This window comes from Xenopus laevis, chromosome 3L (genome assembly GCF_017654675.1).
Source record: "Xenopus laevis strain J_2021 chromosome 3L, Xenopus_laevis_v10.1, whole genome shotgun sequence".
Taxonomy (NCBI): Eukaryota; Metazoa; Chordata; class Amphibia; order Anura; family Pipidae; genus Xenopus; species Xenopus laevis.
Genome location: NC_054375.1, coordinates 28127375 through 28150271, shown reverse-complemented (window position 1 = coordinate 28150271; position 22897 = coordinate 28127375). Strand labels below are relative to the sequence as shown.

Sequence of the window (22897 nt, the reverse complement as noted above, 5' to 3'; positions counted from 1 at the left end):
GAAACTGGTTGGCGTGGACCTTGAAATATTTGCTAAAGAATTAGGACTGTTAAGAATTTACCTATCGTATCCCCTTGGGTAAGCCTGCACCTGATGATTTTAATGAGCAGACTTCCGTGTGCCATTGTAAGTGCTTCTATACTTGACTGTATATACCCATGTTAAGTGCCAAAAAATGACATGTACTGTATTTCATTATCGTGTACATGGACTCTATCCCGTGACCCTTGTGAGAAGTTGGGAAATTTGAGACTTTTGAAAGGTGTAATAGCTCTCAACAGCTGTAATGCTTATCAGCAAGTTTGGATTAAAAGGCTTAATGCATATGCACTGGACACTAATCAGATAAGTACTGCTTTCATTGATGACCCCCCCATATATATTCTTTTACTTGAAAAATCCATATTTATTCTACTCTTCAAATCAGATAAGCTTTGGTGTCTCAGATTTACAGATATGGAGGAGTCCATGGTACATGGTCATTGGCTGCCTGTTCAGAGCATTATTGACATTAATACTGGCATTTAGCTGGAGGAGAAAACACATTCAAGGACAGCCTAAAGGCCTGGATATTTTAGCAAAGAGCTACATTGATAACAATAAATGGCTGATGCTCCCTATTGTCTGCAGCAAAATGGCAAAGTTCACACTGAGGCAGGTGTAAAATGTGTTTTGAGGCTGTAAAAATACAAAGTAACCGATGCAGGCCAGGCTTCAGTTGAATCATGTGTGGCCGTCGCTACCTATTCATTGTGCCCACAGTTAAAAAAGAAGAAAAGCTACTGAGGCAGATTATTGCCAATAGATTAGCCGCAATAGTGCAAGCTTTAACACAATATTTATTCTGTAGAATGCTTTACCATTCCTGATTAAACTGCTCTAGAAGTTCTATCTGGTTGTTTAGGATAGCAGCTGTCATATTAGCTTGCTGTGACGTCACTTCCTGTCTCAGTCTCTCCCAGCTCACTCATAGCTCTGGGCTCAGAGAGGGGAGGAGGAGAGGAGCAAACTGAGCAAGCTCATGCCCTGACCTGGTGGTTTAAACTGAAAACAGGTTGTCTGATATAGAAGTCCATGTGTACACAATAGAAAGAAAGAAATGTGGTGTTTCTTTTGACAGAGGACTCGGCCAGCACTGCTTTGAGGATTTACTGGTGTATTTGTATAGGCCTTTCTGATAAAGCTTACTTAGTTTCCACCTTTCCATCTCCTTCGAGGCCTTCTGCCCGGCATAAAAATCTTATGTATCTATGCATCTTTCTTCATTTTCTATCCATTGATCCTATTTTCTTTTCACAGACCCTCCTGTTCCTGCCAAGGTGGTGAAAGCTGGAAACCCAAGGCCAAGGAGAGGAAGCAAGGTATTTACACTATTCACTTATCCAATGTATTTTCATTTTCTTTTAGTTTCGTTGTGTCGTTTGTATATATAACGGGGGGGGGGGGGGGGGACTAGCTATCTGGCTCTGTCTTTGGTCTAGAGCAGTGCTGTCCAACTTATTACATGTAGTCGGCCAATTATTACTCGTATAGTATGTTTGGAGAACATATTAAATTATGATGTTGAGCAGTAAGAGCCTTCAAGCAGGTCAGGGAGGCATAATATGCCTTTGGAGAGTCACATCTGTTTCGGGGGGCACATTTGGACAGACCTATTCTAGAGCATTGCCTAGTAAATGATAACAGTACTTTCGATCTGCATAATTTACCGCTAATTCTTGATATTCTACAGGTTGGGGATTTTGGTGACGCCACAAACTGGCCTACCCCAGGGGAAATTGCCCACAAGTCTGTGCAGGTAAGGCAAAAAGGTCTAGCAAGCCTAATCTTCCATTATTGGGTAAACTGTGTCTTTCCTTAGGAGTAAAAACATAGAGACTCGTGTTGCATTTTTATATTTTGAATTACTAAAACGTGACACGTGCGACTTCCCAGAATACAGCGTTTTCCATTCCTGGACAGATCATTTGTGATCTAAGCACACTTTTTAAAATACATATTTATAATTGGTAGGGGATTTTTGTTTTTGCATTACTGTAAGTACTGTAGGACATGGTGCTTTAAAGGGATACTGTCATGGGAAAACATGTTTTTTCCAAAAACACATCAGTTAATAGTGCTGCTTCAGCAGAACTCTGCACTGAAATCCGTTTCTCTAGCAGACTTTTTTTTTTATATTTAATTTTGAAATTTGACATGGGGCTAGACATATTTTCAGTTTCCCAGCTGCCCCCAGTTGTGTGACTTGTGCTCTGATAAACTTCAGTCACTCTTTACTGCTGTACTGCAAGTTGCTGGTTCAGGAATTACATTTTATATGATAGAGTGAATTATTTGCATTGTAAACCGTGTAATTTAGAGATTAAAACTATATCATAAAAATCATGATATATATATATATATATATATATATATATATATATATATATATATATATATATATATATATATATATATATATATATATATATATATATATATATATATATATATATATATATGACTTTAAAGGGATTTGATGTAGAGCAGTGGTTCTTCATTAAGCAATTTCCAGTGTGGTCACAGCCAAGCTTTTGTAGCTAGATGGCAAGTTCTTGTGTCCACAATCACAATGCAGCGTTCCAGTCCTATAATGTTGATTACCATTTCAGAAATAATCCTAGCCCAGGCCAAAAACTAGCCAGTACACTTAGTTTGCCAGGGTGCTTTGAGAATCAGACCAGCGATTAGGAACACCCATGGTACAACAGATCCTCTTTAAAAATATTTCAAGGATATAGGCTCCTTTGGTATCCAGTGAGAGGCTCCATGTGTCACCAGGAATAGCACAGGCAGCTCCCCCAGAGCTTAATGTCCATTTAGGGCTCCCCTTTTTGTGCCTCCTCCCATTCGCTCTCTCTGGCAGTCTCTATTCTGGGACTGAAGCCTCCTTTGCTGCATGTGGTGCTTTGAGGGCGAAGGCCTCCCCAGGGTTTATTTTTAGTATGCTGGCCACTGTAATTTGGCTGGTTCTATGGGGCAGTTTCGGGTTTCATTAGTTCTTTGAGGACACAGGTAAGGGAAGCCTTTGGCCATTTACTTTGTGAATATAATCTTTAGGAGACGTCATTTAATTTGCTTCCCCTTTGCTGCAGCTCGAGGCTGCTCTGTTTCTGCCATGCTAATCCATAGACTGGAGACGCCTACTTCTTAATGCTTTCATTGTATAAAGCACCAACATAGTCTGCAGTGCTTTATAATAGGCTTATTTTTGTAGTGGGGGGAAAAAAAGCAGAGAGCTGGTCCTTCATCACATCTGTTTAAGTGCAGACTCTTCTGGACATTGTATTTGTAAAGGTGCGTATATACACCATATATATGTGCATTCACTCTGGATGCGTGTGTGTGTGTATATCGTGGCACTGTGTCTGAGGGAAGGTACATATCCCCCAGAATGCTCTGAGACTCAACATTTATAGAGAATTACACCTTTATTATTCTATCTCCGTCCTTGAAATTTTCAGGATTGGTTGGTAAAGGCAGATTTTGGTCCAAGAGAGTTTTAATGCCCTTAAAAGATACTATGTGATTGGTGCTATTAATGTTCTGGTGTTATTAGAACTACATCTTGTAGCCACCCACATTCTGGAAAGAAATTGTCAATTGGAGGCCATGTCACTTGGGAATCCAACTACGTGGTTTCTTGTGGTTTCTCTTACATAGGGGAAATTATTCAGTCTATTCGTGATAGAATTAGACAATATAAGTTCACTATACCGAAGGAGGTAACTAATTTACCAGTACTTAAACATTTCTTTGCGGCAAGTCGTATTGTTACATGTCTTAGATTTTTGGTTTTTAATCTCTTAACCCCTCCTTCACCGACGAATATTTGATACACACTTTATATCCTAAAGGGCTGAATCACGAATTAGATTGTGACATAGACAGTAATTTAATTATTTTTAATAACTTAATCTAAATAATCTTTAATAACAACCATATGAATTAGCACTACAGAAACACATACCATTTTTTGCAGCGTTCCGTGCTAGCTGGTGCCCTGTCAGATATTCACTGAAAAGAATGCTCCAGCAGCACTTTAGTAAGGTGAAACAAGTGGGTTATTAGTGCTACGATACAGCTTGTTTTGTGTGTACAAATAAACCACTTGTTTCACCTTGTCAGTGCTGCTGGAACATTCTTTTCATTGGGCAAAGCTTTAAATACTGCTGCCGTTGCATGAGCCTTGAAAGCGTAAGTTTATCTATGGCCATCTTCACTTTAAGGGTAGGGCAGAGACAGAAAGCGAGCAATTCTGCTGTTACACAATGCCAAATGTAGATTTAAGAGCAGGGGGGCACATTTAATTCTGACAGCAGCTTTGTTTTGGGTACATAGAGCAGCTTTCCCATATCCATTCAAACTGAACCTGCCATGTGGTTAAGTTTACAGAAAGCTGGAGAAGTACTACACTTGACCAGTACAGACTTACCCTGAATAAAATATAAATGGATACATATATTTTTTTAATATATTTTAATATTACCTTCCAATTGTTGTAAGATCTGGGCCTTTCAATGATTAACTGGACAGGGTATAAAATCAGACCATCCAAAGTTGGCAAAAACATAGGGGGTTAAAAATATCTTTGTGACTTTGCAACACAAGAGGATCTTTGGTTATGGCCAGCCATAGGCCACATGGCATCAGGATGCCATTTTTCACAGAACAAGGGACCAAGCTTCACTAAAACGGTAACTTCTAATCACATGCCCTCCCACCAGACTAGGCAGCTAATAAGCAAATGCTGGTGTATACACTCTGCAGCAAGTGTTTGCGGTCATATGAAACTGCCCACTGAAGTCTGTGCCTCTTGTTTTTACTACTAGCCATCAAGCAAACTCCAGCCAAGCCGCAAATCCCTGGGCAAGAAGGAAATGAAAGAAGAGAGTGCAGACGGGAAGGAAAACCAGAGGGTGAAATCGGATGAGTCCAGTGAGGAGAAGAACGGTGATGATGATTGCCAGAGATCAGCAAACAAAAAGAAAGGTACAGTTAGAGATGAAATCTCTTATTTTCACTGGAGATCAAATTAGGTTTCCTTTAACAATACACACTGATTTCAAGGGTTACTATACTTGGTAAGATCTAAGGCTAGGGCCAGACAGGGCAGGAATCAGCCTGCCGAAATCCGCAGACTGATTTCAGCCTCCGACTGAAATCATGTCCATAAGCCTTGTGTTGGCTCCGGTGCAAACAGACTGCGGGTTTTGGCTCGAAAAGCAAAGTCTCTCGTTTCTCTGCTGAAATCTGCCAAGTCTGTTAGCTCCGGAGCTGGCAAGAAGATTCAGATAGCGGTCGAGAACTGAAATCAACATGCGGATTTTGGCAAACTGATTTCTGCCTAGCCCAAACCATGTCTCCTTTCAACATTACCATTGATTGAGCTGAATTCTGGCATGCCTTCTTCCCTCTCTGCAGCACTAAGTTTGCAGCTATCATGCCAGATTTGGTTACTGGGCAAAGACTATAGGTTGGAAAACTCTTGTAAACAGTGTGTCCATCTTACTGAGTTTTGTTTTCCTTTTATATTTTAATTTTATTTCCAAATATTCTTTATTGATTTTCATGTAAAATTGGATATACAGTATACTTTCATGCATCATACACATTTCTTTAAGCATATCTTGGTACACCGTTAGGGAAGGGATAGGAAGGGATGTTGGTAAGGATAGGGATCAGGGTACAGGGGTAAAGAAAAGGCACTTCCTTTACTATATCTAAGATCATATTACTCAAAAATAATACCGTACCATGAGGTCATATATTTTAAATTTATACGGTACCGCTTGCCTGTTTTATTAATTTATTTAGACTTTTATTTATGACTTCAGTAAGGCAGTACTGCCATTTCTGAACACTAGATGGTGCTTTTCAAATAGCCATAAAATTCCTTTATTTAGGCAAACGGATAAAGGACCAGTAACACAAAAAATTGGAAGGGAATTTTTTTTAAACTGCCTCCAGTAAATCTCCACCAGGACCAGCCATCTGCTTACTTGGCTTTATAGCAATGGAATATTTTCTAGTGACTGGCGTTAATGAGATGATAGTTCAGACTATCATCTGTAAATAAAGAGTGGCATTCAGTGGCCATTACATAGTACCAAGCCATATGGCAGCTTCTCTATGTAGCAATAAAGCCAACTACTTTATAATTAAAAAAAAAAAAAAAAAACTTTGTACACCAGATTTTTTTGTTTTAATTTGCTTTCAATCTTTTTTTTTTTTTTTTTTTTTTTTTTAAATACTTTAATAGGTAGCAGCTCAGTAAGCCAGGTTGCTGACATCCGTTGGTTGCTACATTAGTTGACTAATTTTTCTAATGTATAGACTGCAGTAGTAAAGCTCATAGAGCATATACATATTGCATATACATATTGAAAACCACTGTATTGGAAGAATGTTTAAACTATTTTAAAGGGTACCAGAGGTGTGTTCAATTGAACCCGTACTCCATTAGGTGGTAACAAAATGGCCACAGTACAGATGGCCATGTTGGGGCTCATGCATTTGCATATTGAGCAAGTAATTGATTGCACATTTACTGCTCCTACTTCCGGATATGCAAATAATACTCCTCCCAGGGACTTGCTTCTCCTTCGCATTATGTCAGCATATATGGCAGCATATTGTTTCCACCAACCAAATTGCAGGCTCTATACACCTTATACACACAAATTTACTATGATAGATGTCCTTTAATGTAACACAACAGCAAAGCCAAAACAGCAGTCCATCCTACTGCCCATAGCTGTCAGACAGTGCCTTGTGTTCTAAAGGCAAAGTAAGGGCACATGTTATAGCACCTCCATGTATAGGTTAAATATAAAAATGAATAAAAGGAATATTGTGTATAATACACTATGCTTTGGTGGTATTAGTACTGTCTAATTTTACATGCTCACTAAATTTTGTTTTCATTTTAATAGTACATTTTGTTCTGTATAGAAATCTTTAAATGTGCATGTAGTGTATTTTTGTGTATATGTGTACAGGTATAGGATCCCTTATCCGGAATCCGATATCCAGAGAGCTCCGAATTACGGAATGGCAGTCTCCCATAGACTCCATTTTATCCAAATAATCCAAATTTTTAAAAATGATTTCCTTTTTCTCTGTAATAATAAAACAGTAGCTTGTACTTGATCCCAATTAATCCTTATTGGAAGCAAAACCAGCCTATTGGGTTTATTTAATGTTTAAATTAATTTATAGTAGACTTAAGGCATGAAGACCCAAATTACGGAAAGTTCCGTTATCCGTAAAACTCCAGGTCCCGAGCATTCTGGATAACAGATCCCCATACCTGTAATTATAGAAATATAAATTTCATCAAAAGTTAGAGGGAAGTCTAAGGGATTGTTGTGATATTTCTTGGGATACTGGATTGAAATGAATCCGATTTAATTTACATTGAAGCGTTTCCCGCAGGAAACAAACACAAGTGGGTACCCCTACAAATCGAGATGAAGCCTGATGGACCAAGAGAGAAAACCGCTTCCAGGAACAACCGGCAGAACGATCAGCAACGACACCCACTGAACCGCAGTGACCCCAAAAGTATGTTCACCTAGTGCAGTTTTCTATCTCAAACACATTGAAGTTAGTAAAATAAATGCAAAGTTGGCACCAGGTTTATAGCCCATAGCCATTAACTTTGCTTTCAGATGACCAGCAAATGCCTACTACTGATTGGCTGCTGTGGGTTACTCGAACCGGAGCCAACTATGTACCTGTTCATGTGACATTGAAAGACCAGTAACACTGACAAAAAATGTGCATTTAAATGTGCGATCACCATTTACTGGAGACTGAACTAGTTTTTATATAAAAAAAAAGCAGCTGAAGGCAGCCATTCAAGTGGAATGAAAGGAATTTTGTCATGGGAACATAATTTTATTTTTTACAAAAGTCATCTGTTAATAGTGCTCCGCTACAGTGGCGTGGTTTTATGAAGCTGCTTTGTGCAGGTTTGTTGATTCCTGCTAATGCTACACCTGTAGAATTCCATTTTCGGCTATATATGACTATCCATGCCACACTCTAGGGAGGCAGTTACATGCATATAGAACTTTCCTTGATTCTTATACCCCATTCCTAATAGCTTGACAATTAATTTTTTTTCCTACCATCTCATCCCAGTGATGGATGGCCTTCAAACACCCTTTTGGTTGGTGTGTAAAGTATTTCTATCTCTACCCTAATACAGCGATGTATCCTGATAACAAGGCTGATTGGCAGGACTTTGATGATACTTCCAGCGTGAAAAGTGAGGGAGCTGTCAGGGGTGGCTATAGGGGCAGAGGACGTGGCCGAGGGAGAGGAAGAGGACGTGGTCGAGGAGGCACCCGTTGTAAGTGGACACTTAATATACTGATAAGCTGACAAAAAAAGAATACTTTTATGTTCTCATATATATATTTATCACCCTTTGAGGGCATTGTTCTATAGAAGAAAAACACAAGTTACCACCATAATGACTTGTATACTTATATAGATACACTTTTTTTTCCCCTCTCCTATTACAGCTCAATTTGACTATCAGTACGGGTACAGGAAATTTGATGGAACCGATGGAACACGTGGGCCAAAGTTAAATATCGCTAGTAATATCACGTATTACTATGACAACATGAGTAGTTCGGAGCTGTACAGTGTGGACCAGGAGCTTCTGAAAGACTACATCAAACGGCAGATGTACGTTGCCTCAGTTTATTAGGCTGGCATGGAAAGGTGGATCGCTGCAAGATATGCTGATTTCGCCTCCCGTGTTTACAGTGGGGTTAGTCATAAACATAGGTGCGAAATTACACAAGTGCAGTTGACAAAAGCAACCACTCTGCTATTGGTCAACTGCAGGTTAGAAAATGAAAACAAAGTTGTGATTGGTTGCTATGGGTCAAATACACTGGTGCAATTAAACACCTTTGTTTTAAATGAAACCATTATTTTACATGGAACTTTTGTGTCTTATTTCCTGCAGAGAATACTACTTCAGCGTAGACAACCTGCAGAGGGACTTCTTCCTGCGCCGCAAGATGGATAACGAAGGTTTCTTGCCCGTTGCTTTGATTGCCGGTTTCCACAGAGTACAGGCTCTCACCACTGACATTGAACTGATAATCAAGGTAGAGTGAACTGTTAAAAGAAGTAAAACAAAAAAATAGTAGTATATATAAGTAGTGTCAGTATCTATATATAAGGCTACGTGTCTGTATATATTACCACATTAGTCATAAAATAAGTGTACCCAGTCTGAATGTGATTGTGTGCATATGTATAGGTATATGTAGACATGTGTAAAAAATGCTTTTGTGTTCTTCAGGCACTAAAGGACAGCAAAGTGGTGGAGATTATTGATGGGAAAATTCGCAGGAAAGAGCAGCCAGATATGTGGCCGCTTCCAGGTCCCTCCCTTTCAGATGCTTCCCAGACTGACTTCTCTCAACTCATAAATTGTCCTGAATTTATCCCCAGGCAAGGATTCCAGAAGGAAACAGGTGAGTGACCTTCACTTACCCAAAAAAAGAGAGACATGCATTTAAATGGTTCTTATGACGTAAGGTTATTTTTAAATGCTCTTGCAAGTGAATGCAGTATTTAATTGCACATTTTGGAAGGGTTGTACTTGAACTGGAGAGAATTAGCAGTTTGTTTAGCAGCATCTAAAGCCCTTGTTGGATTGCTGTAAAAATATAGCAAAACTGAATGTTATGTATAACCACTCATGTGGTCCTTTCTCCCCTTTTTGAATGTAGAATCTGCTCCTGGCTCTCCTCGGTCATCCAGCCCATCTCGAACAACAAAATCGGAAGAGGTCAGTAACTTGAAGACCATGCCAAAGGGGCTATCAGCCAGTTTGCCCGACCTGGACTCTGATACTTGGATAGAAGTCAAAAAAAGGCCGCGGCCTTCCCCAGCAAGAACCAAGGTAATGCCAGGTCAAGATTTATGGCTTTCTAACCTAACATTGCTGAAGTCTGAGAATCTGGTATGAAGCAAATGCAATCGATTCATTCCATTCAAAGGAACGCTATGTGGTGTATCAATATGCCGTGTACTTCTTATTTTCTTTCCACTCGCAGGTACTAGGGGTTGAGTTAAAGTGATATTATACACGCCTAGCTCAGTGAATAGGGCTTGTGCTAGAATTTTGATTGAGAACTATCTATGGTTTCTGTTTTTACTGGCCCTAAATATATATAAGGGCCAAGACCCACAGCATTTGCTTTGCTGCTCTCAGCCTGCATTTCTGAGAGAAGTGGATCTGTTCCCTTCCCAAGCTCCGTTGATCTACAATGAAAAGTACAGCTTCCTCTTTGATGCAGGTGTGCGGGTGGAGAGCTGCTTTTGCATTTTTGATTTGATCACCTCTCCATTCATGTTTACCAGCACCACAGCTGAAGCTGTACTTTTTTGTGCAGATCAACTGCGCTGGGGAAGGGAGCGTATCTGCTTCAATCAGTCTGCAAAGAAAAAACTCACTGATATAGGGATTTATACCAGATTCAATATTTCTTTATGCATGAAAATCAAACTGATTTGAAAAGAGTCATCTCGACAGTTTTATGCAGATTTCTAACTTTTTTCATAGCACTACAGCAGAACACGGCATACTTTAGATTCCAAAGCCTAGGGTTTACCCCAGGAAACCATATATTTTTGAAAAATACACATTCTGCCAACCCAAAATGGGTAACAATGTATTTCTACTTCTAATTACCAAACATTCTATGAAAAATCGAAAAAAATTACCCCAAAACTTTTCATTTTGCAAGTTTGTATCTCCAAAATAGCTTCAGGTACCAAGAATAAACATACAAAATACGAATGCCAGGGGTCTACTGAACAGTTTGATGCCCAATGTTCATAGGATTACCAAAGTATCTGGCTCAAAAATGAGACCCCAAAATGAGGGTAGCGCATACAAATTGCCCTGGAGGTCACTGCAGCTACTGAAAAATCCAAACATTTGCAGCGTTTTTTGTGTTGTAAATCCACTATGAGGGCATTGCCAAAGTATATTTAAACAAACAAATGCTTCCTTTTAATTAAAACAGAAACCGGATGAAGTGAAGTCTCCACAGGTGGTTACACCTTCCCAGGTGACTCCACAAAAGCCACCCAAAGAGCAAGATGAACCAGAGGAGTTGGACTTTATGTTTGACGAGGAAATGGAGCAAATGGACGGCCGAAAGAATACTTTCACTGACTGGTCAGATGAGGACTCGGACTATGAGATCGATGATCGAGACGTGAACAAGATTCTTATTGTGACGCAGACTCCGCCTTCACTACGCAAGCACCCTGGAGGTGACCGCACTGGCAACCACACTTCTCGCGCAAAGATGAGCTCAGAGTTGGTCAAAGTTATCAACGATGGTCTGTTCTATTATGAGCAGGACCTGTGGACTGAACAGTTTGAGCCAGAGTACTCTCAGATTAAGGTGAGTTGAACACAGGCAGCAGTGGTTTTTATAAACGAATTGAACCTGCATTCCACCTTTTGGCGTCTTAAGTTGGCCATACACCCCCCAATAATCTTTGATATGATTTTCGGCACATGTATGTTGGCCCAGCAAGCTGTCCGATATCCCAGTGCTAGTTCTCTTGGGGAAGAGGCCTGTTTGAAAGTGCTAGTATATGGTTCTTAAATGTGTATATGCAAAAGTTTTGTTTAAGTACGTTCGAGTTGTGACCTATCATCGGGGCAGCAATTATATTGGACATTGTACTGGAATCTTTAAAATCCAAGTTTTTGTGTTGCTGTTAGTGCATTGTAAGTGATGTCCATCATACATCATTGGGTGACAGTAGGTAATGTATACCCCAGTGAAACCACTAAATTGGCCCTTAACTTTATTTCATATGTGATGCTTTGGTTGTATTTCAATTCAGGGCTGTTGGTTGCACATCCAGAAATTCTTGGGAAAATACATTTACCGTTCTGTATTGGGCGATGCACTGCTGGGATATCGCCCCGGTCCCCAAAGCACCCCAAATATCCAGTAGCTCAAAATCCATTTTTGATTCAATTCACATATTTAAAAAAATTGTTTACATACTGACTCCATGACAGTCCACGTGGACGGTCAATGGGTTGGTATGTAAACAAATTTTTAAATATGTGAATTGAATCAAAAATGGATTTTGAGCTACTGGATATTTTTCTGTGAAACACTGTTGGTTGCACATGCCAGGTAAAGGGATTTGTAGGAGACAACAGGTGATTGTACAGAAACAAGCTTCATTGACAAATGTCCCCACAGCAGAGAGGAAGCAAAAAAGCAGTGAATTGCAGTTTTTCATTCTGTGCGTTTCCTTTTGCTCATAGCAGCCTGGTTTCCGACGGAACATTGTAGTGCGTGAGCATGAAATCAGTCAGCTGCTCTCAAATGTGCTAAGCCCTTCCAGTCTTTGTCACTCAGCTTTTTCTGGGTTTTGCCTTCCCATTTTGGTCACCCAGCACTCGGAGTGTTCTGTATGGTGTTTTCTGGAGCATTCGGCATGAGGTGTGTTCTCTGGTTGCTACGGATGGCTTACCTGTTGTCACCAGAGAAATCCCTCTCTAGAAAATGCATTGATGTACCCTGTGCTTGCACCTTTATTTCATTGCTGGCCTGGAGCTACTTACCATTCACTTGAAACCTACAGCTGGAGGGTGTTGTCTTGGGTCTAACGTTGCCAGTTTCTTTCCAGGTAAGTCTTTAGAGAGCTTTACTGTGGCCTTTAATAGTTGTCACAATATCCTGAGATGTTGAAACTGAAACTCAAAACTTCGGAATTTTTGTGTTATTATTCTTCAGTTGTGTTTTAACACACTTTCCCCGTCCTTTAACAACAACATCTGGAAAGGACTGGCGTTGAAACACTTGTAGATATTCTCTTCTGTTGCTTTTTAATGTGCTCTGAATGAAAGCTGCTTGATAAATTGTGTGCTTAAATTGAGATTGGTGTTTATTGGCTTCAAGCTAAAATTTGTGGAGTGTATTCCATATCGAATGTTTTTAAGTACAGTGGTAATTGCTATTCAGAGTATGCTGGGGAAGTACAGGTATGGGTCCTGGGGTTTTCTGGTTAACGGATCTTTTCATAATTTGTATTTTCATACCTTAAGTCTACTAGAAAATCTTGTAAACATTAAATAAACCCAATAGGCTGGTTTTGCCTCCGATAAGGATTAATTATATCTTAGTTGGGATCAAGTACAAGCTACTGTTTTATTATTACAGAGAAAAGGGACATCATTTTTAAAAATTGTAATTATTTGGATAAAATGGAGTTTATGGGAAACAGTCTTTCTGTAATTTGGATCTCTCTGGATAACAGGTTTCTGGTTAACGGTTCCAATGCCTGTACCTGTTTTTGGAGACAAAATCATGTTTAACAGCCATTCCACTTTCATTTGTTTTGCAATATCTACTTTATAGTGTTTAGAAGTTCAATATGGCTTACCCACATCCCTTATGCTGTCACTTACTAAGCTCAGTAAGTGACAGCAGCACAGAGCATGTGCAGTGAATCAGCAGAAAAGAAGATGGGGAGCTACTGGGGCATCTTTGGAGACACAGATCTTTACTGCTAAAGGGCGGTGGTTGCCTAGGGCTGGTACAGAAGCCCCAAACATAATGTACACCATGTCTACCTACTTCTTTAGTTAGACTTCAAGGTATGGAGATCCCAGTTATGGAATTTTTTTTTATCTGGAAAACCCCATGTCCAGTGCATTCTGGATAACAGGTCCCACAGCCTGTACTTAAATACATACAAAAGCCCTATCATATTTTGGTGTTACTGGTTCTTTGACTGAATTAATCTTGCTGGCATTCACACCCTAACTAAAAGCTATGGCAAGTCATAAAACAAATTACTGGTAGTCCCTGTCAGGATGCAGACTATCCACAATATGGAAAGAAAGCGTAAAAAGGAGGCCGCGCCATTAGTATAAAATGTATAAATATAATAAATAAGGGATGTGGGTAAGCCATATTGAACTTCTAAACGCTATAAAGTAGATATTGCAAAACAAATGAAAGTAGAATGGCTGTTAAACATGATTTTGTCTCCAAAAACAGGTACAGGCAACTAATTGGTTTTCATTTTTTATTATTTGTGATTTAGATTTTTGTTCAGCAGCTCTCCAGTTTACAATTTCAGCAATCTGATTGCTCGGGACAAATTTCTCTAGCAGCCATGCACTGATTTGAATAACAGTCTAGAAAGATGAGTAATAAAAAGTAGCAATAACAATAGAGCGGGTAAAACCCGGACCCGCCCTCCCTCTACCCTCGTCTGCCCGCATTCGACTTCCGGGTTCCTTTTATAGACCCACCCTGCTGATGTCACAAAAGTGGTGGGGCGAGCCGGCGCGGCTATAAAACCGGGAGTCGCAAGCTGGCAGTGAAAACAGTGGGTATTGGGCCAGCCCGTACATCATTAGTAGCTTTATAAAGCATCTGTTTTTAAATGGGGTCAGTGACCCCCATTTGAAAGCTGGAACAAGCTAGAAGAAGAAGGTTCATCAAAATGAAAACCAATTGAAAACTTGCTGAGAATTAACCATTCTATGACATTCTAAAGTTAAAAGCAATGCTTTTACAAATAGAGCTGTCTTAAGTATTTGGAATACAAATCCCTTTATAAAGTTCATTATATCAATATTAGTATTAAATTACCGGTACATTTTTTTTTATTTCTTATCAGCAAGAGGTGGAGAACTTTAAAAAAGTGAATATGATTAGTCGGGAGCAGTTTGACACCTTAACCCCTGAGCCGCCGGTGGATCCAAACCAGGAGGTTCCACCAGGACCCCCGAGGTTTCAGCAAGGTAACTGGAGTCTTTAAATCTCTTATAGCCAGTTTGTGTAATTAAAGGATCACTATTGCAATACAGTATTACAGTCCTGTGCCTACGACCTGTGGAACCATATGACGAAGTTTTGCTTCCTAAAAGTTGCAAATGTGGCAGCAATTAAATAAATAGAACATCAGGTTCACTGTATCTTGCCTTTATACGTTACTGCCTATATGTGAAGTACATATGTTTTGCTAATCATTGGAACCGCATAGCTTAAACACCAGGGCTGTGCTCCTCTGTTTAATTCCATTCCAGGTGTAGACTTAAGATGTCCCTTTAAATAGAAATTATACAGTAAACAGTGAAATTGCAAATGCTTGTCAACCTATAACCTGTACTTCTTTGCAGTTCCTACAGATGATTTGGCTAATAAACTGTTCGGTGTCCCTGAACCTTCAACGATTGCCCGATCTCTGCCGACCACCGTTCCCGAATCTCCAAATTACCGCAATGCTCGTACACCACGTACCCCACGCACACCCAGGTTGAAAGATCCAACTCTTACACCAAGGTTTTACCCAGTGGTTAAAGAAGGCAGGACGATAGATGCTAAGGTAATAAGAGCTTGGCAATCCAAGTAATCCATTAGCTTCTCCTTTGCTGGAAGCCACGGATTTACTGTTCACTTTAGACATTTTGTCTTAAAACAACATTCATCCAATACATGTATCAAGTATTTTTTTTAAATGAGGCATTTCATTAAATGGCACTTGACTGGTGGGAGGTTACTGCCTTGTTTATTCCCTCAAATTGATGTTGGAGGGAGTGAGAGAGGGTGGGAATGAGAGAGGGTGGGAGGGAGTGAGAGAGGGTGGGAGGGAGTGAGAGAGGGTGGGAGGGAGTGAGAGAGGGTGGGAGGGAGTGAGAGAGGGTGGGAGTGAGAGAGGGTGGGAGGGAGTGAGAGAGGGTGGGAGGGAGTGAGAGAGGGTGGGAGGGAGTGAGAGAGGGTGGGAGGGAGTGAGAGAGGGTGGGAGGGAGTGAGAGAGGGTGGGAGGGAATGAGAGGGTGGGAGGGAATGAGAGGGTGGGAGGGAATGAGAGGGTGGGAGGGAATGTGGGAGGGAATGTGGGAGGGAATGTGGGAGGGAATGTGGGAGGGAGGTTGGGAATGAGGGAGGGTGGTTGGGAATGAGGGAGGGTGGTTGGGAATGAGAGAGTTTGGGAGGGAATGAGAGAGGGAGGAAATGCGGGAGGGATTGAGTGCGGGAGTCTGTAAAGGAGGGCGTGAGAGAGGGAGGAGGGAATGAGTGACTGCGGAGGGAGTGCGTAAAGGAGGGAAGGTGTGCGTGAGGGAGGGAGGAAGAAAAAAAACCTGTAGTTTACCAGTTAATTCCAAGCACTTGTATATAGAAGAGCATTTGCTCATACAGTGTATATTCAGGTTTTGTGCCTGTAATTAAGGAAGTTTTTGTGTACCAATGGCATTGACAATTTTGGGCCAAGGAAACTATGGACCGATTATTATATAGAGTTTTGTTCATAGAATAAACTTTTGCATTTGCTCAATGGAATATCTCGTTACAGACTCCTCGGAAAAGAAAAACGCGACACAGCTCCAACCCGCCAATGGAATGCCACGTAGGGTGGGTGATGGACTCCAGGGAGCACAGACCTCGTACTGCCTCTGTCAGGTATTGTTGCACTAAACTTCCCAGCTTATAAGGAATTTGTACAATGCAGGCAGAATTGACTCCATCTCCATAGTATGGTGCATGGGGACAGTATAGTTCCCTGCATCTTGTTTGTATTATTTTCTTTTTCTGTATAATCTGCTAAATGAGAAATCTTTAGAATGTAACCGATGTCCAAAGAACTGGATTGTACTGAAAACTGCAGTTGCACAGACACAAGTTGGTGGTAGGGGCCAAATATAAAAATTTTCTTTCTACTGTACAGAAAAAAATCGAAACAGACGCAAGATAACTTAATAGCAAACTATATAGTTCTTTCAGCTCCAATGCCAGCCCATCTGAGGGTGCCCCAGCCTTGAGCAATTTCGGATGTACCCCACAATCTCTGCCAAAGTTCCAGCATCCTTCCCATGAACTGTTGAAGGAGAATGGATTTACACAACATGTTTACCACAAGTACCGCCGACGTTGCCTTAATGGTGAGTGTTTCAGGGACTCCTGCGACTTTACCTTTTATTTTATTTTTTCTTCTTTGCTCTGATTTGATTTCCTCGCTCTTCTCTGTGCTACAGAAAGGAAACGGCTGGGCATTGGCCAGTCTCAGGAGATGAACACCCTCTTCCGTTTCTGGTCCTTTTTTCTCCGAGATCATTTCAATAAGAAAATGTATGAGGAGTTCAGACAACTGGCTGTGGAGGATAGCAAAGAGGGATACAGGTCAGTGATGACAGTTGAAGTGGCATTGAATAGATTCAAGTCTTCATTTTCATTTATTATTTGGTGTTGTGCAGGTATGGATCACTGGTTTGAACATTTGCCGATGCACATGTATCGTTGTTCCTTGAGAACTGCATTTCTTTCAGCATATAGATAAATAAAACCAGTGAAAATAAATCTCACCAACTTAAACTAAACCCTAAAAATGCCATATTTTATATACTGAACTTATTGCATCAGCCTAAAGTTTCAGCTTGTCAATAGCAGCAATGATCCAGAACTTCAAACTTGTCACAGGGGGTCACCATCTTGGAAAGTGTCTGTGACACTCACATGCTCAGTGGCCTCTGAGCAGCTGTTGAGAAGCTAAGCTTAGGGGTCGTCATTAATTATCAAGCAGAAAATGAGGTTGGTCTGTAATATAAGGTGATGCTACAGGGCTGATTATTAAATTCTGATGCTAATTGCACTGGTTTCTGTGCTGCCATGTAGTAATTATCTCTATTATTAATTACTAATAAGCCTTATATTGTGACATTTCTAATCTATGTGTACTGTATATTGTGAGTGGCTCCCTAAGCTCAGTAAGTGACAGCAGCACAGAGCATGTGCAGTGAATCAGCAGAAAAGAAGATGGGGAGCTTCTGGGGCATCTTTGGAGACACTGTTAAAGGCTGTGGTTGCCTTGGGCTGGTACAGAAGCCCAAAACATAATGTACAACATTTATAGCCTTCTTCTTTAGTAAGGTTTAGTTCTCCTTTAATATACACATGTACAGTATATGGCTCCAAACAATTAGTATGTTTGGGTTCTCTTGCTGTTACTGCTATGGCTTCCTGCCAGTGTTTTTCTGTATAGTTGGCTTCAATAAGTTCTTGCCTTTATATCACATCACATACAGGAACTTTAAGCACAGAGACATGTTCCCTTGAAGGGCTAAATGTTGCCCGCATGCCTCCCGCGGAGCGTCCCTTATCTGTGCTGTTTTCCCACCTAATCTAAGGGCTCTGTGTTCTGTCCTCCAGCTAGAAATGTGCTACAGGTTTGTTGCCTAATACGTCTCTCCCATTCTCTTCTGCAGGTACGGGTTGGAGTGCCTATTCAGATACTACAGCTACGGGCTGGAAAAGAAGTTCCGAGTGGATATATTCCGAGATTTCCAGGAAGAAACTAGAAGGGACTACGAAACAGGTGAGCTCTCGAGTTTTTACTCTGCACATTTGACAGCCTTGACAAGTAAACAAGGGATGGATGCATTCTGGGAAATATGACTGCATTGTCTTTAATTATTCTTTTATGTTGCACTGCAGGTCAGCTGTACGGGCTGGAGAAGTTTTGGGCCTTCTTAAAATATTCCAAAGCCAAAAATCTTGACATAGACCCCACATTGCAGGACTGTCTGAGCAAGTTCCGCAGACTAGAGGATTTCAGGGTTGATGTAAGTATATTGCTTGATATTTTAATGTAATGATAGGGTTAGGGATGAATGGGCACATCTGTTAAGTGTGTGTCGCACTGCTCCTCTGATTGCTTTCAATTAAAGTACAGTCACCGCAGCCCTTCTAGCTGCATTTTCTAGAAGTGTCCCTGATTTTTGAGTAATTTGGCAAACCCTAATATAAAGCTATAGACCTATAGGGAAGTGGTTTATGCATTGATATATGTATACTTCATCCTGATCTTTTGTCTAAAACCTTATTTAATTCAAGCATTAGACCTGATATTGGGGAGTCCTATTCATTTTATTTTTCATTTCTGGACAGTTGAATGCAGGGCAAATGATGGACCTCAGTGTCGCCCTTAAATACTGTGTGCATTAGCTTGATTAGGGATGCCCCGAATCCACTAATTCGGATTAAGCCGAACCCCTGAATCCTTAGCGAAAGATTCGGCCAAATCCAAACCGGAAGGGGAAAACATTTTTTACTTCCTTGTTTTGTGACAAAAAGTCACGCAATTTCCCTCGCTTCCCCTACTTTGCATATGCAAATTCGGTTTAGCTAGGCAGAAGGATTCGGACCGATCAGAATCCTGCTGAAAAAGGCCAAATCCTGGATTCGGTGCATCCCTAAGCTTGATACAGGAGACTTTCAAATGGTAAACCAGATCCACACCTGGACATACAGTATGCTGTGTGTATAAGTGTGTGCATTTAAGCAGAGGTTTTTAACATCTGGCTTATTGCATTCTGCCAAAATTGTACAAATATTGTTTTAAAAAAGCATTTTACCCCCCCCCCCATTTCAGCCTCCAATGGGAGAAGATGGAGGATCAAAGAGGCGTCACTCATTCTCAACGGGGGAGGGCAGGAGAAGGTACCCATCCCAGTCTTCCAGTAGAGGATCTGGTCATCCGTCTCAGAATTCAACTCAAAATTCAGCCAAGGAAGAGGCCAAAGCCCAAAGCCAACCTTCCACTGCTGCACCGGATTCCCAGTTCCCTGGAGGAGGGAAGTAGACGGAATACAAATTGGAGTTGGAACTAAGGACTTGGCAAAGGGAACATTGTTTCTTGGATATGAAAGGTGGATATATCACACAATAGATTCCGCCTTCTTCCTGCAGGAAACTTCAATTAGCAGAGACTCCAGGTGCTGGAGGCAAAGACTGATTGTTCCCATGCCCTTTGCACCTATAGGGGCAGCTGCTCGTGCTAAAGAGGAGGATGATCTTTGGTTAGGGGTATGACATTTAGTTTCATTTGTTTTAGCAGAAACCTGGAGGAAAGCTCTCGCTATGTTCAGTGTGAGAAAAATCTTTTCTTTTATTTTTTTTTTCCCTTGTTTTTAAATTATTGAATTTGTGCCCTCCCCTTTGAGCAGCAATTCCCCGGTGTGGAATGAAAGACTCGCGTCTGCCGTGAGATGGCCACAAGCAGAGCTTTGCTGTTACAGGCTCACAATGCGATACACAGGGCCTTTCTATGGCTTCTGTCTCTTGCATGAGACAAATCAGTTTTCTTCGAAGCAAAGATTGGGTTCTGCAGCTTCTCAAATCTAGGACGTTGTCTTTTAAACAATGCCTCTTCCTCGTGATGGAGGGTCCAGGGATTGTCCACACGATGGAGCTGCTTCTTCTTGCTTCTTACTTTCTTCCCCCAGTTATTGGTTCCTCGGCATGCAGCTCATGGCTTCAAGACAACCCTGCAGTGGTATTCCCCCCTCCCCTTTTCAGAGAGATATATATAAATATATTTTTATTTTTTCTTTTGTTTTATTATTTCAGACTGTGAATAAGAATCCCAGAAAAAAAAAACTAGCAAAAGACAAGAGTTAAAAAAAAAACTGAAAACAAAACTGCCTTTTATTTCCCTTTTAAAAATATTAATCTATTCAGCATTGTGAGAACAAAGATGACGAAACGTTGCCTTATAGTAACCTAGAAGCTTGCCGAACAAGCTGCCATCTTGGAATAAAGCGGCAGCCAATCATAAAGCAGTTTGGAGCAGCCACTGACTGAAGACAAATCACCTGGCCCCACATCCCATGCTGCTGTTTATCTTCATTCTGTTTCAAGGTTGTCTACCCCAGGGCATAATAATTTGGTATTAAAAAATTTTATTTTATGCCGCAGGATATAAAGCAGGAAGAGGCAATTAGTTTATTTTTTTTATTTTTTTTAAATCATACTTTTTTTTTTTAATTTCGCCGTAGGGAGGGTTGATAACAAAATTATAAGTTCCGTACTGCAAAAGGGTTAGTTGTGTTGCATTTGCTGTGTTTCTTTGGGAGTTTTATGGCTTAAGTCTACAGAAGTTATGGAAATCCTTGGCCGTTCACTTATTATTAGACACCCACCCCCCCGTTTTATTATATCACTGCCACCGTGCTATTTTCAATGCAGGAAATTTACAGATGGAAATTGAAACTACTTTCAGTCTTTGGTGCAAAGTCAGAAGCTGCATCATGTATGTAGAGCTGCAATGAAAGACACTACCATTGACTATAATGTGAATCGCTCTTTGCATCATGGCTTGTACGATTAGTTAAACGGTCAGGGTGGTTACCTTAGCGATTTAGGGTAGTTGGGTACAGTTAACCAGGATAAGGGATGGGGGTTGTATTGTGCAATGTCAGGATACAACCATCTCCATTGCATTGGATTGTGCAACACTCTCCCCATATGTAATATAAAGCACTAAGTTTGCCCTGGGGCGGCAACCAATAAGATATATATTTTTAAACAGATGACCAGTAAATACTACCTGCTGGTTGGTTGATATAGCTTACTGCAACTGGGCAAACTTAGTGCCTGTTATTGCATTAGCCCATTAGTCTGTAAAGTCAAGTTACCAGGCCTGGTATCCGAGTACTAATGGAATAACCCTACAAATGATTAGTTAGGGCTGGATCCTTCTGTAACGGGCCCCATCCCTTCATTCTTTATCCTTCGTAACTGTTACCGCGCACCATGTGTGGGTGGCGACCGCCATCTTGCCAGCTTTACCTTTCTTTGGATTTGTTTTCCATTTGGTGATGAGGGTGAGAGGGTAGATCTGAGTGCCTAACACTCCCAGAATCCATTGAGGGTGCTTCGCTCATCCTTCCCCAGTTGTGCAGCAAAATGAGTCCCGATATCTGCCTTTCTACAGATCATATATCTTCGGAGATATATATATATATTTATATCAGGCATGGTTAGCTGCTCCCCTGGTTTATTCTTTCTACACTGGCCTATTTTATATTGACAATAGGTGGTGTGTCCTTTGTTTTGCTCCTTCCCTCCCATATCATTATTTTGCCCCCCACATAGGATGGAAGGAACTGTTGCACCTAACGAGTCCATTAAAAAAATACATTATTGCTCTGAAACAGTGACCCCCAACTGTGGCACCTCTGGGTGCGGTGGGGGGGTGTCGTGCTTCCTATAGTTGCACATGACTCCCCCCAAACCACTTGTTTTTCAATTTATTCCTAGAACTGTACCCCTTATGCCATGAAATACATTCAGTGAGCGACCCATAAACGACTGACAGGCTCTGTGCTGATTTGTCAGTTTTATGTGAGAATGATGAGTGGATTGGTGCTCAGTGTTTGCTGTTGCTGAGGATTCCTCTACCTTCCCCTTCACAAGCCTTTGCCAACACTTCCCTTACACCTTCCGAAGTCACCAAATTTGACTTTGTGCAAACGCTGCTGCACCCTCCTCCCGACTCTGGAATGCTTCACATACATTATCCTCCCCCCCTCCCCCATTATGCTCAGATCAGAAAAGGACAGAAAAACACACAAAAATGGATAAAATTGAAAAATGTAAAATACTTGAATGAGCGCTTGTACTATAACATTAATATTATTCAGAGTATCCATTCTTATTGAGTTATGATTTTGCTTATAGCTGTGCTTTAGTCATTTCTTGGTAATTTGTGGTAATTATACTTTTTCCTTTTTAATACAAAAAAAATGTATAAAAATAAAAACCTCAAAAGACAACTCTTCTTTTTGTCAGGTAGTGTGTATGAGTGTGTTAAGAGTCGGTGTGTGTGTTAGAGAGTCTGTGTGTTAGAGAGAGAGAGAGTGTGTGTGAGTGTGTTAGAGAGAAAGTCTGTGTGTGAGTGTGTTAGAGAGATCTGTGTGTGTTAGTCTGTGTGTGTGTGTTAGAGTGTGTTTGTTAGAGTATTTGTTAGTGTGTGTGTGTTAGAGAGAGTG

At 40.7% G+C, this 22897-nt stretch overlaps 1 protein-coding gene across 4 annotated transcripts in view; it reads left to right on the top strand.

Annotated features, from left to right (window-relative positions):
* The window catches only part of larp1.L (La ribonucleoprotein domain family member 1 L homeolog), a 46798-nt gene extending 24117 nt beyond the window's left edge, over positions 1 to 22681 (top strand). For 2 of the 4 annotated variants that reach the window (XM_018251204.1, XM_041585248.1), the window contains 18 exons: positions 1300 to 1361; positions 1733 to 1798; positions 4872 to 5031; positions 7477 to 7605; positions 8255 to 8398; positions 8574 to 8742; positions 9029 to 9173; positions 9371 to 9545; positions 9804 to 9976; positions 11106 to 11492; positions 14749 to 14872; positions 15251 to 15456; positions 16426 to 16532; positions 16845 to 17011; positions 17105 to 17249; positions 18332 to 18441; positions 18561 to 18688; positions 19498 to 22681. In XM_018251204.1, the coding sequence (XP_018106693.1) occupies positions 1300 to 1361; positions 1733 to 1798; positions 4872 to 5031; positions 7477 to 7605; positions 8255 to 8398; positions 8574 to 8742; positions 9029 to 9173; positions 9371 to 9545; positions 9804 to 9976; positions 11106 to 11492; positions 14749 to 14872; positions 15251 to 15456; positions 16426 to 16532; positions 16845 to 17011; positions 17105 to 17249; positions 18332 to 18441; positions 18561 to 18688; positions 19498 to 19707 (2807 nt within the window). In that variant the 3' untranslated portion in view covers positions 19708 to 22681. 4 annotated transcript variants of the gene reach the window in all.
* The last annotated feature ends 216 nt before the right edge of the window (positions 22682 to 22897 follow it).